We start from the raw sequence: 13,827 nt of genomic DNA on the forward strand, positions 1-13,827 counted from the left end.
GTGCAGCATCAGCCGTGCCCCTCTTAAAACCAAAACCATCTAGTTTCTGAGCTATACGCCCGTGAAGATGTGCATACTTCATCGTGCAGACTATCTTGAGGCCATTCAGATATGCATGACGCCAAAGCAACGTTATTCAAATTCTGTCACGCTACAGGCCAGGCGGCGTTCAAGGCCAGACGAATATCATCGTCCAACGGTTCAGAACTAGATCCATTAGCGCCATTCCCAATCATAGCGGACCCAATCAGCTCTCAAGCAACATTGAACAGCCTGTGCAAGCTTCAATCACAAAGCATATTTTGTGCTATACAATATAAAAAGTTGGATATGTTTTTTTCATTTGCTAGTTTTACGAAAAAAACTCGTTGTCGAATTTCTTGATAATAACGCCAGAACCCAGTATCTAAACACGAGTAGACATCCTAAACTCACGGATAAATGTGCAAGAACAGCACAAGAAAGGGCCAAAATATCAGCACATTATGATATTCGGTGCAGCCAACTTGGGTTCATCAGCGAATACCTCCGGCCCGTGCTGCAATTTATCGACGAGTTTGGAGTACTACAAGTAAGTGGCGATTTTTTACGGTTAGTTTCGAAGTGCCTCAACATTACACAAACGTTCCATGACGCAGACAAATAATGCTGTATTGAGCAGCATATTTACTAAAAAAAAAATAGCAGTTTTTGTCCAGGGTAGTCTTTCCACTCAAAAGTATACCAATAGCTATAAGTGGGTCTACTTCATCATATATGATGCTTGCTTCAATATCTTCAAATGAGGAGCATTCCCTTTATTGGACGGCGGACCGCATAGAGCCACGAAATGGGCTTTCCATTCCGCGAAGTGGACTGCGTTATGTTACAGCGTGAAGCTTTTTCAACGAAACCTTGAATAAATGCTTAAAATTTTCGTCGTTCTCATTGGTCAAAGTGGAATGTGAAGCATGAAGGCAGCGTACAGGCAATTACAGCATTTTGCCATCAAGAAGATTGATATAACAGTCAAGAAGTTCATAACATCTTGAAATAATACCAGCTGACGCACGCCCCTCGTCCAGGGCTATTTCGCAGAGCGTATTTATATAGGGGGTCATTTTTTCCATGAAACGTATTTGGCATGCAGTGCTTTTTTGTGCGTTTTCTGTCTACTGTTAGTGTTACGGCGACCGCGACTGACGGCGCCACTTGGCTTCCTTGGACCAGCAGCGCCTTCCCTGCCCTCGGAGCAACAGCAGATGAGACGGCCGTCTGTTTGACAGAGCCCTTCAATGGGGCCAGCGGAGCTCACATCGGCAGGCCCATGACGTCGGCGGCAGACCGGTCCCGAGAGGAGACCAGCAGGCTGGTGTCCAGGTCCGGTGTGGAGACGGCTCGGTACAGGCCCGAGGGCCCACTTTCCAAAACAGCTGTAAGGCCGGGGCCTGCGATTTACACTGGTCGGGACCGCTGTATCTGTCAGGGCCCCACGGCACCTAATAACATATCCTATGCTTGCAAGGGGCCCCGAGCCGACTAAGGGCAGTGTTCGATGGGGCCCGAAGAGAGGCCCGGGCGGACCAACGGAACCGATTATCAAAGGCCCGGTTGGAGGGCATAGGGGCCTGAAGGACTGGCTGCAAGTTACATAAAGAAGCGCGGCCCGTGGGGTCGTGATCCGAAATATCAATCGGAGGTGCTCTTGCATCGTTTGAGGATCCCTGAGACAATACAGGTGTCTAAGTCAACCAGAGACCACGAACACCGAACAGACAGCTCCCCGTCAATCTGAACCCGAGGGGCCCCATTTCCGAAGCAGGAGCATGGCTGGGGGCCACGATCTGCATTGGTCTGGGTCCATGAAACGGTGGTTGGAGCAGTTATGTCGGTAAGAGGCCCACATTGCCTACCAGGGGGTTATGTGTCTGCTAGTGACCCACAGCCAGTTACAGGCTTTGAGGAGGTCCGAAGAGGGCCGGAGGGCCCCTCGAGAGCGACCCCTCAAGGGCGGCCCCATTGGACTCGGGCCCAGCCCCTTGCCCCCAACCGTAGTACCGTGACCTGAAATATCAGAGGGCTTCTATAAGGACCCTCTTATCAGGGTTCCCTATAATATCATATAGGACCTCGATGCGGAGCCAAACAGTCGGCTCCATGTCACTCTGAGCCCCTTGGGACACATTTCCCAAGCAGGAACGAGGTCGGGGTTCGCGATTTGCAATGTCAAAGGTCCTTGATTTAATGAAGAGCTCCTGTGTCGATCAGGGGCCACAGTGCCCAACAGGGACCCTGTGGCGACAACTGGCCCCCAGTCGGCCAGAAGCAATCCTTTAGAGGCCCGAAGAGGGGTCGAAGGGTCTCTTGAGACCAAGCATCAAGGGCTCGATTGGAAGATTGAAACGTCCAAAGGGCTGACTGTATGGTACATCAGGGACTCCGCCCGAAAGACCGTGACCTCAGCTGTCAGTTGGAGGGCCTCTTGTGCCGACCGGGTGTCCCTGAGACAGTGCGTTCCTCTATTTCGCTCGGAGATCACCAACACCGACTAGTAGACTCCGTGTCGGTTTGGTCTCTCGGGCCCCATTTTCCAAGCGGCCGAGTCCGAGATTTGCAGTGGTTGGGGTCCCTGCAAGAATGCGGGGCTCCTATATCGTTCAGGGGCCCACAGTGCTTAAATTTGCTCAAAAGGGACAGGGACGGGATTCCGAATGACAGAGGGCCTCTTACGTTGGTCGGGGACCTCTGACAATGAAAGAAAACATGATAACTTGTGATGATCATATACATTGGGACAGTGGATGAGTCTTGTGCCAGTCAGGGCCCCCAGTGCCGAACAGTGGGCCCTCAAACCGGTTTCTAACATGGGTCCGCTAAGCCAAATTGGTGTCTACGTATCATTATTGGACCACCTGAGGCGATCAGGGATGTTGTTGCGTCAATGAGGATTCTTGCGTCGACCCGAGGTCAACTGTACGGGTCAGAGGGCCTCTCGCGTCAGAAAGGGAACCAATGTAATATGATGTATCCCTTAAAGAGCCTCTGGATCGGCCAGGGGATCCCAACCCTTGTCACCAGAATGACGGCCGGAAGACACCCCGCGGTGCGACGGAATAGCCCTTCAGCCCTTGAATGGGAACCATCATGCGACACCTGGTGCTGTTCCCAAGATACCCTCCCGCGGAAAGAAATAAGGGGTCTCATTAGTGTTAAATAGAGTGGATCGAAATGAGTTCAAAAACGAACAAGACCATCCCATGTTTGCCTGAGAACGTGTGTTCCATTGCAGAATCGGCTAATAAAACAAATTACATCAAAAGGTTTGAGCTTGCGCACCCGCACCCTCGGGAGCACAGACAGCGATGGCCTGGGTTGTGAAACTGAACGACGTTAGCCACTGCACCTAATACCAGGCGGCGGGCGCCGTGCGCGCGAGAACGACCGTCGTAAAATAATGGTTCCGAATGTCTTTCAAAATTGATTCGTATCCCCCCCCCCCCAACACGAGACTAGGCGTATCCTTTCGGTAACTTTGAGGCAGTCCTTTGTACAGATTAGCAGTTACAGCAGCACAAAAAGTAGAGATTCTGCCCTTACTCTTCCAGTTCTACCACCAGATTTCGGCACTACTTCGCAGTGCTGTAGAAACCAATCCGTTCTTATCATCAATCTAAAAATCGCTCAGGTGAAATATAAGCCCGGACTGTTTTCCAGATGTACGACACGGTATCATAAGCGTTCAAAGCTCTTTCTTTCAAATGCGACATCATTTTCGCCCACCCGTCGGCCAAGACTTAGTATTAGCTACGGGGCCGACGTCGCGCGGCCTATAAAGACTGCAACGCTTGGCATCGAGTTCTTGAATAAGCAGTTTCCGACAACTATGACTTAGCCATGCTATCACTCAATGTTAACCCATTTAGATCTAGAATTACGGGACCATTAATATCTTTGTACAGCCCAAACACAGGTTCTGATAAAGCTTCTGAGGCTTATCAGTTTAGGAAGAGTCCACTTAACCACTGTAAAATGAACAAAGTGGGCGATTTATTTCATGCGTTCGCTTAACGCACAATTTCTTCAGTCCGTAGGCCATAAGATTCAGGAGGAATTGGTCTCGCGATAGCTTTTGGCTTTGATTTCAGTTATAGGAGGTAAAAATGAAAAATATCAAACAGAACATGCTTGCATTAACAAATAGTCCATCCCGGCGATTTTTTTTTGCGCGGGGCTTTAGCTATGAGAGCACCTTTTGCCAAATCTGTGCCTCCTACTAGCCAAGGCTCTCGCTGTGCGCCTGGCTGCCTGGTCACACTTGTCTAAAAGTATGAGGAATTTTTACAGTTAATTGCAAAGGTGATTCGTAGCTGGCCATTGTTCCAAGACGTGCAACGCTTCTTTTGTGAGCTACCCGTGACGTTGAACGCTTCAATATGTCGCCTCGAGTGTGAGTTTGTTTCGTTTTGAGAATCGCCGCCCCTTTGATCGCTGGCGGCTCGTTTTGTCCAACACCTAGCGGCACGCGTAACAAACCGGTTATAGATGGCGCTGCTATCTTCAGGGTTTTGTGATTCGTTCGACATTGCTCCAATGTGGGTTTAAAATCTAGCATCACCAAAAACATGTCCTTTTGCCTGTCAATCAGTCGTGATACTACATTGTTCATGCTGTGGTCCTGTCTTGACAGCATGTGTTTAAACAAATGTATCGTGTTATCCCTCTTGCTGTCCGCTTTTTAAGAGTTGCAAATTTACACGCTTAAACTTCAGACGTTTCTGTGTCCGAACCACGATAAAGTAGTTTGTTCGGTAGACATTGATCGTCTGAGCCTTCCTATCCCATTTTTTTCATACTGCTCTCGTGAGCATTTTGCGCTAAGTTTTCATCCTCAGAATCGCGTTCTAGGAGAGGTCCTTTCAGTGTTTTCAGTTCGTTATTGTTTTGAATTTGTTTCGCCAAATTCTGTAACAGGCCTATTCTCTTCTTTATCTTTCGACCGAACGCAATCCTGTTAAACGAATGTTGCCTTAATCGCTTGTACTTGGATAATCTGACGCATGTTTTCTTGAGATGCTTGACTGCTCGAGCCAAAATTACAGCTCAGAGCTGATGCAATAGACGAAGCTGCACCCGTGCGTTAAAAGGAAAGCTCATATTCCGGGGCAGCTCTTGACTCTTGTTGGTTCTATGCGGATATAAATGCACGATTTTTGCATCCTTTGGACTTTTTAGCAACATGACCCGGCTTATTTGACACCTTTTGCCGTGGAGTACCTGGATTAGGTAAGCGCAAGTTTTGAACGTTCACTTTTTTATCGTCTGCCGTTTGACTTCTAATTACGAAAGTAGCATCATTTATGGATTATAACACGCGATCAAGTTGCTTCCAGTGAGAAGCGGGGTTTGATCACGAATCCACCGTGACCAAAGTGCCCTCAAACAAAGTACGTCGCGAACTTGAATCCCACAGGTTTTGGCTTCTGATCGAGTCAATTTTGTCTCTCCTCGCAACTCAAGCCCAGGCTATGCCAAGCTTCATGATAAGAGCGATGGACATTTTCCAGCGTTGTATGACAAACTCATCTCCTGGATATCTTAATTGTGGACTTAAGCGTTACGGTTACCACTTAACGTCTTGCGGGATGGACTAAGTGACACGGTTATCAGTGAAATGCATGCTCCGTTACCGCCGTCGTCGATTACACGGCTCCTGACGCGTGCCGACATTAATGTGACGGTCAGTGAACCAGCCTCTTGTTCTTTTTCAAACCGTGTGGATTCCAGGTAATCAGTTTTCTCATCGACTTGGGAGAGCTTTTTGCTCTTGGCGTCAACTGCTGCTTCCACGTTTGTCTGTATGTACTTTTTTGTATAGTCCCTTCGATTACCTCCCATAAAGATTGCAATACCACCGTTCATAATCTGGGGCGGAGTAAAGCAATTGCCGCTGGATGTGGTGCCTTTCCTTTTCCGTTTGATCCTCTAAACTTTGGATCGCAGAGGGTGCCGACTTTGCCGCCTCTGTTTCGGTCTTGACGGCATCTCATCCGTCGCAATGGAAACCGCCTGCGATGCACTCTCCGCGGTGCTCTGGTCCACAGCAGTCGTGCTGATCACTTACACCATACTCACAAATTTTCACTAAAAACCGCCCTGCCCAGCGAGCTGTCCAGGTCACGTCGGTCATACGCCGGTCGGAGGAGCACCGGAGGACTGCGTCCGCACCGACCCAAGGTCACGACCAGCTGCATGGTAACAGTGCGTTCCGAAATCTGAGCTGTTTGGTTTGACTGTTAAGTTTCCCCCGCGTTTGTCGAGCGTAGCCCCCTGAGTTAGGTCACGATATTGCCACCCCACTGCTCACCTCACCACGCTGAATCCATTGAAGACTTTAAAGTGATCTGATCAGAGGTTTCGGAGAACGAGCGTGTCTGCTTAATTAATATGTCGGTTATTTAGTCCCTCCCTCCGGGCGCGGCACGTGCGCCGCAAGCTTGTGTCACTTTCGGGCTACGTGGCTATGCCAAAGACCGCGAACACATAGTGTATCAAGCATTTTATTCATGAGAACTCGTCACTGAATGAGCGGGGATCGGTCGACAAGGTACACATGCTTACAACGCATCGCGACGTTTCCAGACGTTCTCCCGGCCCCAGCCCGCGTCCATTGGCTCAGCAGAAGGTCAGCAGAAGGGCGCTCGTTAATATCGCGATCGGAAGACCCTCGTAACCGCGGCGGCCGACGAGCGTTCCGAGGCGGGCGACCGCGAGGCACATCGCGTCCTCACCAGCGCACCGCGAGGCAGACACGCCAGACGCACGCCTCGAGCGCGCGGCGTACTGGACGCCGCTCCGCGCTGGACGATCCTCACCGGCGCATGCGCAGCACTGCGTTCGTCCAGCGCTCACAACAGCACGGCCCCTCGACCTCGTCGATCGCATCGCGTGCGATCGCCAGCGCGCCCCGACGCCGCGGGACACCGCACCAAGCTATCGGCTACTTTAAATAATATAGTGATTTATCCGGGTCCAAATGGCATCTAGCGTCCGGCTGGTGGAGCGGCGCTCTCCGGACGGGCCCACCCGCTCGCCGCCCACAGAGAGGGCCTGATATGAAGCGGCGCGGCTCAGTCCACCCGCCGCGGCGCCGCCGGACCCCGCCGGCGGTCGGCTGCCCGCTGGAATGGCGTCAGGCGGCGCCGGCACCGTCCACCGTCGGCCGTCGGCCGGCCGGCAACAGGAATAACAACAGGTCGGCGGCGGCGGCGGCGGCGGCGGCGGGACTAGCAGCAGCGGCGAGCCGGCGGCGCCGCCCGGCCGGACCTCACGACTTGTGGTTCGACGTCAGCCACATGAGGCCCTCGAACAGGCCGTCGCCGGTGGTGGCGCACGCCGGCTGCACGTACCAGTTGCGGTCGTTGATGCGCGTGAGACCCAGCTTCTCCTGGATCTCGTGCGGCTTCATCGCTGCCGGTGAGGGGACCGAGTCACGCAGGCGGCAGCACGCGCGACGGTTGGCGCACGCGGCACGGAGGCTGGTGCCACGGACCGGACCAGACAGGGTGGTCAGACGGGTGACACACACGTGGATCAATGCTGGATGACGCCACATGATACTCCGTCACATCCATACCAGAGCCACGACGAAAACGATTCGACACTGACCCAGCAGTGAACACTGTACCTATGATCCGCGGTCAGTTCGGGTCGGCCGCGGCACACCAAGCTCCTCCCTCCTCACAGGCGTCATACCCCTCTCGCCCTCCACATCCCCGCTACCACACTCCCGCCCCGACTCCGCCCCGGCCCCCACCCCCACCACTGCTCCCGCTCCACCCCCGTCCCCGCCACTGTTCCCGCTCCGGCTCCGCCCTCGCCCCCGGCCGCCACTCACCGTCGGGCAAGTCCTGTTTGTTGGCGAATACCAGGATGATGGCGTCGCGCATCTCTCTGTCGTTGATGATGCGATGCAGCTCCTGCTTGGCCTCGTCGATGCGGTCGCGGTCGGCGCAGTCCACCACGAAGATGAGGCCCTGCGTGCCGGTGTAGTAGTGTCGCCAGAGCGGCCGGATCTTGTCCTGACCGCCCACGTCCTGCCGACGGGCGCCGCCACGGGGTGAGGCCCGAGCCAGCCCACGGAGCCTCAGAGCAGCCCCGAACAAGATTGACTCCACACACACAGCCAGAGCCAGAGAGCACACGGCGCACAGAGACGATACGGGGCACGGCGCACAGAGACGATGGCATCTTTTCCTTAAGGCAAAGCGCTACGCCTAGAACACAGCAGCACTGTCACTTCCGACCGAGCCGTGGCGGCTCACAATACAGCTCTCCGGGTCGCGAGATCGGTTCTAAGCAGTGAATCAGTGACGGTGATTTTTACTAATGGAATAGCTGACGCAAATAATTTCATGAGCTCGACGGAAATCAATACACAAACGCACAAACCGTGTTGGAAATACAGCGCAAGCAACGTTGAACAAGAGGTCGAACTGTTGAACTGAGGGTTTAATTCCACAAAATAATGACCACCTCTTCTGAACACATTCCATGAAACACCGACCATCTTTCTGACTATAAATGCTTAAGATGCTTAAGCGCACATAAGACAACGAACATACGTACCCATACATTGAATTTAACATTTTTGTACGATACAGTTTCTACGTTGAATCCCACTGTTGGTATCGTTGTGACGGATTGACCTAGTTTCAGCTTGTATAAAATAGCTGCAGGGGCGGTCAAGGAAGATATGATGGCATACACGTGCATGGCATATCCAAACACGTAGCGGTGCCCACGGCAACAGCATACCTCGATGAAGATTTATCTCGATGTCCTGCACAAACATTCGCTAAAATGTGCCCCAACATCCGCAGGGAATGGAACGCTTGAACGGCTGGATAGCACTTGCACAAGCCGCGCGCGCGCTGGATAGCACTAAGACAGGCTCTTGCAACAGAGATAAATCGACAATGTCTTTACTTTTGCAATTCAGCACTACACACGATAAGCTCTCGGACGATGTCGCCAACAGCTGGTGACGCAGACGGCCGCGTGCAGCCCAAAAGGATACTGGTCTTGCCCGCGGCGTCCAGGCCCAGCATCAGAATCCGGATCTCCTTGTTGCCGAATATCTTCGACAAGAACTTGCCCATCTTTGCGCCGCGCGGCGGAAGTCCGGTCTGAAAGTGGGCGCACGTGACGTCAGCGTGAGTCACGATGGCGCGGCCCGGGCCGTCTGGCGGCGACAGCCAGCCGCCCCCGCCCGCCGGCTCACGCTGCTGCAGCCGCTCGGTGCTCATGCCGCATGAATACCACAGAACCTGAAACAGCGCGCCCACGGAACTGGTCAGACGGGTGATCAAGCAGCCGGTACCCCAGACTCCGTTCCCGTCACGCTCGCGATATTTGTCACAGGCACTGAGACTTTGAACCAAAATCTACATTTGTGTCAGTATTATCTTGCATGCACACCAGCTATGTGATGACTTGTCATCCGCACACAGTTTACCGAAAGCAAAGGTGTAACAAATGAAACGCCACGCTAAAAACTTTGGAAACCCAAGAAAAAATACTGGAAAACATACAGCAATGAACTGCGCCAACTGCGCGAAACCAACAGTCTCCAAGTTGATCTAAGCCCTCTTTGGCCGCGTACTTCCTCACAGTCCGAGCCGAGCAGCGTGGTTTAAGGCCGCTCCAAGAACGCACCGAAATCTGCTCCCCCCAAGCAGCGACAGTGTAAACAAAACGATGACTCATTTAAACAGTCAGGAACCACCCGTCTGACCGTACATGGCCATGTGACGTCACCATTCGCGGTCTGCATAGTCGCTCTGCCGCAAGCACAATGGGCGGAGAGGAGCCCGCCGAGGACACCGGCGCGGGGGAGCCCGACACCAACACCGCGACAAACTCCAGCTCGAACGCCTCCGTAAAAGAGCCGGTAGCCCAGCAGTCGCAATGTGACGCCAATACCGAGCCTGAGCAAGATCCCGATGCCCCGAGCAACGGCCAGGACGAGACAGAACTCCGGGAGAATGGCGACCAAAAGGTGTCCGAGCCACCCGGGGTTGAGCACTCTGAGCCGATTGAGCACGGAGTGGCAGACCCCGAGCCAAGCGAAAGCCCAGCTGACCCCGAGACAGTCGAAGAGGACGCAACACCGCAGCTTGCGCAGGACGCGGCAGATTCAAAGTCGATCGAGGATGACGCAGGACCCATGCGGCTCCAGGACTCGGCAGTGACACAGCCACCTGGAGACGAGGAGGAGTCGGAGCCGCCTCCAGACGCCGCCGCTGTCGATCGCCCGCAGGACGGTGACCAGCCTACCGACGACGCCGCTACCGCGGCTGAATCGCACAGTGGTGGTGAGTCCGCCCCAGATCCAGTAGCGCCCGATATGGAGCCCGAGCAGGACACGCCAGCGGCAGAGCCCGAGCAGAACACACTGGCAGCGGAGCCCGAGCCCGACACGCCGGCGGTAGAGCCCGAGCAGGACACGCCGGCGGCGGAGCAAGAACCGGACGCGCCGGCGGCGGAGCCTGAGCAGGGCACGCCAGCGGCAGAGCCCGAGCAGGACACGCCGGCGGCGGAGCAAGAGCCGGACACGCCGGCGGCAGAGCCCGAGCAGGACACGCCAGCAGCAGAGCCCGAGCAAGACACGTCGGCGGCAGAGCCCAAGTCGGACACGCCAGCGGCAGAGCCTAAGCCGGACACGCCAGCGGCAGAGCCCGACCAAGCCACGCCGGCGGCGGAGGAACCGACCGATGCGGCAGAAGAGAGCTACGCCGTGCCGCCCGTCGCCCCGATGACAGGGCCGACGCTCGAACTGCCTGTGCCCGAGCCGAGTGCGAGCCCGGCGCCGGCCGAGCTCGACGACGCGTTCAGCATCGTCGTGCCGGGCGCGCCGGGCGACGCGGATGCGGACGGGGGCGAGGGCGAGGGCGGAGCGAATGAGGGTGCCACGGGCGATGTCACAGTGACCGTGCCAGGCCCCAGCGACAGTCCAGCGTTCCGGCCGTACTCGGAGACGCCCGTATATAGCGAGCCCGGGTTGCCGGAGCCGCCACCGGAGACGCCGGCCCCGGCCCCGGCGCCGGCGCCGCCGCCACCGCCGGCGCGGGACGCACCCTGCTCGGGCGACTGGCACCGCAAGACGGTGGACGACCTGGTCGCCATGGACGTGCCTGACGTACGCCTGCCGCGCTGCCTAGGCTGGGGTCCGTGCGAGATTCGCGGCTGGCTTGGCCGGCTCGGCCTGTCGCAGTACGTGGACGCCCTGCTCAACAACAACATCTGCGGCCGCCGACTTTGCCTGCTGACGGCGTCCAACCTGCCGCGCATGGGCATCACCGACTGGGAGCACATCCTCACCATCACCGGCTCCGTGCGCGAGCTGCTCTCCGTCGACGACTACGTGCTGTACGAGCAGACGTACGAGCGGCCGCCGCCTGGCCGCATGACGCGCGCGCTGTACCTGCAGTGCGCGTGGCCCAGCGGCCAGCCGGCACCCAGCAGCCAGCGCTACGGCCAGTTCCTGCGGCGTCACGGCTTCCTGGACGTGCTGCTCGAAATGACGAACCGACCGATCGTGCAGCTACCGCAGAAGCCGGCCAGTTCGCTCTACCGCGAGATCCCAGTCGCGTCCGTGCCGTCCGTACTGTCCAAGCCGTCGCAGAGCGACTCGATGTAACAGGACGAGCAGTTCGTTCCACAGCATAAAACAGGACATGGTGGCATGAGCACGGGGTCAGTATTCTGACCCTGGTTTTGGGCCATACACCATTTACATGTTCTGACACTCCCAGGGTGATTTTGCATCAAAGTCACAGTTTGGACCATTGTGTGTCATGAAAAATAAGAAAAGGCAGACAAAATCCATGCTTGAAAAACAAAAAAATCTACTTTTATTTAAGGTGCTCCTTGTATTAAATGTGAATCAAAATCAACAGTGGACAAAAGTGAAAGATGAAGCAATCTTCCACTGGAATAAATTGCAATTACATGATAATAAACAAAATAATTGCACTGCTTAAGGCAAGAAGACTGTGCAATACTTCTTGGTGTTTCTACAAGGATGCCGAGTTCCATTTGACATCCAGCCTTAACCTCCTACTGAGTTGCTACTTATTGTCAGTTGATGACCTACCCAATAAATGTTCAACAATATCTGATAAACAACTACTATACTGGTTTCCAGCACACTCTTTGGTCATTTAATTTCACCAGTACATATTGTGTTTATGTTTCACCAATATATATTGAATCTTCTGCAACAGCGAGTTGGATACATCCAGCAGCATGTCCAATGTGTAAACCCAGCAGAGAATATGAGTCTTGGGCATCTCAGAAATACACAGATGGCAGCTGCTATCAAGCACAGTTTGAACAGTGGCAGTATACACAGGTACACCACCAAATTTACAGATAGCAAGCTGATTTGGGCTGTTCTGAAATCACATGATCTTCTCCTATCCCATCCCATATTTGAAATATTTCTTTCACTTTCACTACTATTTTTGATAGGACAGCTTGGGCAGAGATAGCTGAACAAAAAACTCTGGAACTGCCAGGGCACTTCATCCCTGACCCAAACCAGGTGAACACCCTTGGTTAATAAAGCAGTCCCCTGACACAAATAGTAAAATACATGGAGGTGTAGATGCTACAATTGCTGCAGCAATCTCAGCATATAACTGACACAAATCTGAGCAGTCATGAGCATGGTGCATCACCACGACCAATTTTGGGATGAGGAGCTAATATCTCACAGAATTATGATGTAGAGCAAAGTAATTTCTTATACATACTCTGAGAAACCTTATTTATACCAAATTCAGACTATTCCAAATTCAGTTCACATGGTGAGTATTACATTCAGCATATTGATGATGTGTAGATGCTGGCAGCAGATGAATTCTTTGCACTGGCCTCCGCCCTACTCACCCAGAGAAATTTTGCTAGGCAACAGCACACATGCATCCTATGGCAACAGGGAGGTAGCTTCTTATTCAATTAGGGGAGGGGGTGGGCTCGGCCCAACCCCCCAGGCTTGGGCTTCAATCTTCAAAATTTGGCAACAAAGTGGGAAAAATCCAGGAGACAACTGTTTGTTAGCATATTTGGGGGCACGTTGGGTTAGTTTTTGCTGTTGAGTCCCATCAATCATTTCACGAAATGCCTGCCCCTCTATGGCAGGCATCCTAACAAAAAGCCTATGATCATGGCTGACCAACCAGGCTGCCAAAAATGAAACCACTACTGAGTAGTGTGGGCATGTTCATGCAAATGAGCCAAAAATGTCCTGGGATGGGGCATCAGTAATATTTGTAAAACAACAGACTAGATTCATGACATGCAAAATTAAATTGTGACCATGCCTACTTGTTCCAATTCCTTTGAAGTGATCTAATTTCCCAGAGAAATAGTATGATGAAAATCAGGTATATGTGGGGCAGGTAAACTGGTGCCACATGACATTCACAGCTGGCATCTGCTTCACATATCATGCCCACACTATCTCTCCCCAGAACAAGTCCCATTAAGGCTGCAGCAAGTTAGGATGGGGCTGCTGAGTGGGTACTTGGATGTAAAGGTAGGTAGGTACCTACTTACTGAACTACCCCAGCCAAACATTCAAACTCCGTAACCCCCATCAACGCCTTTTCAAAGCTAGCATATGCACTTACATATTTCGCGGTCGCGTCACTCTGTCCTTTAATTATCTGTAATGCTTGCTCATCTTTGACGCCAGTCGCAGATCCCTAGCCACCCACGAATCCAGACAGCAGGGAAACGCCTACTAAATGGGGGTATGTAACGGACACATATCAAGCAAGGGGG

The 13,827-nt window shown here is 53.4% G+C and overlaps 2 protein-coding genes across 2 annotated transcripts; one reads left to right on the plus strand and one right to left on the minus strand.

Moving 5' to 3' along the window:
* Positions 1-7,252: 7,252 nt before the first annotated feature.
* LOC119092879 (ADP-ribosylation factor 6) lies at positions 7,253-13,818 on the minus strand. The gene is made up of 5 exons (XM_037215783.1): positions 13,674-13,818; positions 9,056-9,164; positions 8,605-8,708; positions 7,874-8,072; positions 7,253-7,446 (listed from the first exon to the last, which is right to left on the minus strand). The coding sequence occupies exons 2-5, from the start codon at positions 9,135-9,137 to the stop codon at positions 7,304-7,306; spliced, it is 528 nt and encodes a 175-aa protein (XP_037071678.1). The 5' UTR covers positions 9,138-9,164; positions 13,674-13,818; the 3' UTR covers positions 7,253-7,303.
* On the plus strand, positions 9,526-11,677 carry LOC119092876 (cell surface glycoprotein 1-like). Its single transcript, XM_037215781.1, has one exon. The coding sequence runs from the start codon at positions 9,833-9,835 to the stop codon at positions 11,675-11,677; it is 1,845 nt and encodes a 614-aa protein (XP_037071676.1). The 5' UTR covers positions 9,526-9,832.
* Positions 13,819-13,827: the final 9 nt, after the last annotated feature.

Source organism: Pollicipes pollicipes, unplaced genomic scaffold, assembly GCF_011947565.3.
Source record: "Pollicipes pollicipes isolate AB1234 unplaced genomic scaffold, Ppol_2.1 Scaffold_3544;HRSCAF=4165_pilon_pilon_pilon, whole genome shotgun sequence".
NCBI classification, from domain to species: domain Eukaryota; kingdom Metazoa; phylum Arthropoda; class Thecostraca; order Pollicipedomorpha; family Pollicipedidae; genus Pollicipes; species Pollicipes pollicipes.

Excerpts from the sequence above, each read along its gene's own strand:
- LOC119092879 (XM_037215783.1), bottom strand. The coding sequence starts at position 9,137 with ATGGGCAAGTTCTTGTCGAAGATATTCGGCAACAAGGAGATCCGGATT. Across the intron at positions 8,709-9,055 it reads GGACGCCGCGGGCAAGACCA|CTATTTTATACAAGCTGAAA; the intron begins GTATCCTTTTGG and ends CCGCCCCTGCAG. Across the intron at positions 8,073-8,604 it reads ATGTTAAATTCAATGTATGG|GACGTGGGCGGTCAGGACAA; the intron begins GTACGTATGTTC and ends GCCCGTCGGCAG.
- LOC119092876 (XM_037215781.1), top strand. The coding sequence starts at position 9,833 with ATGGGCGGAGAGGAGCCCGCCGAGGACACCGGCGCGGGGGAGCCCGAC.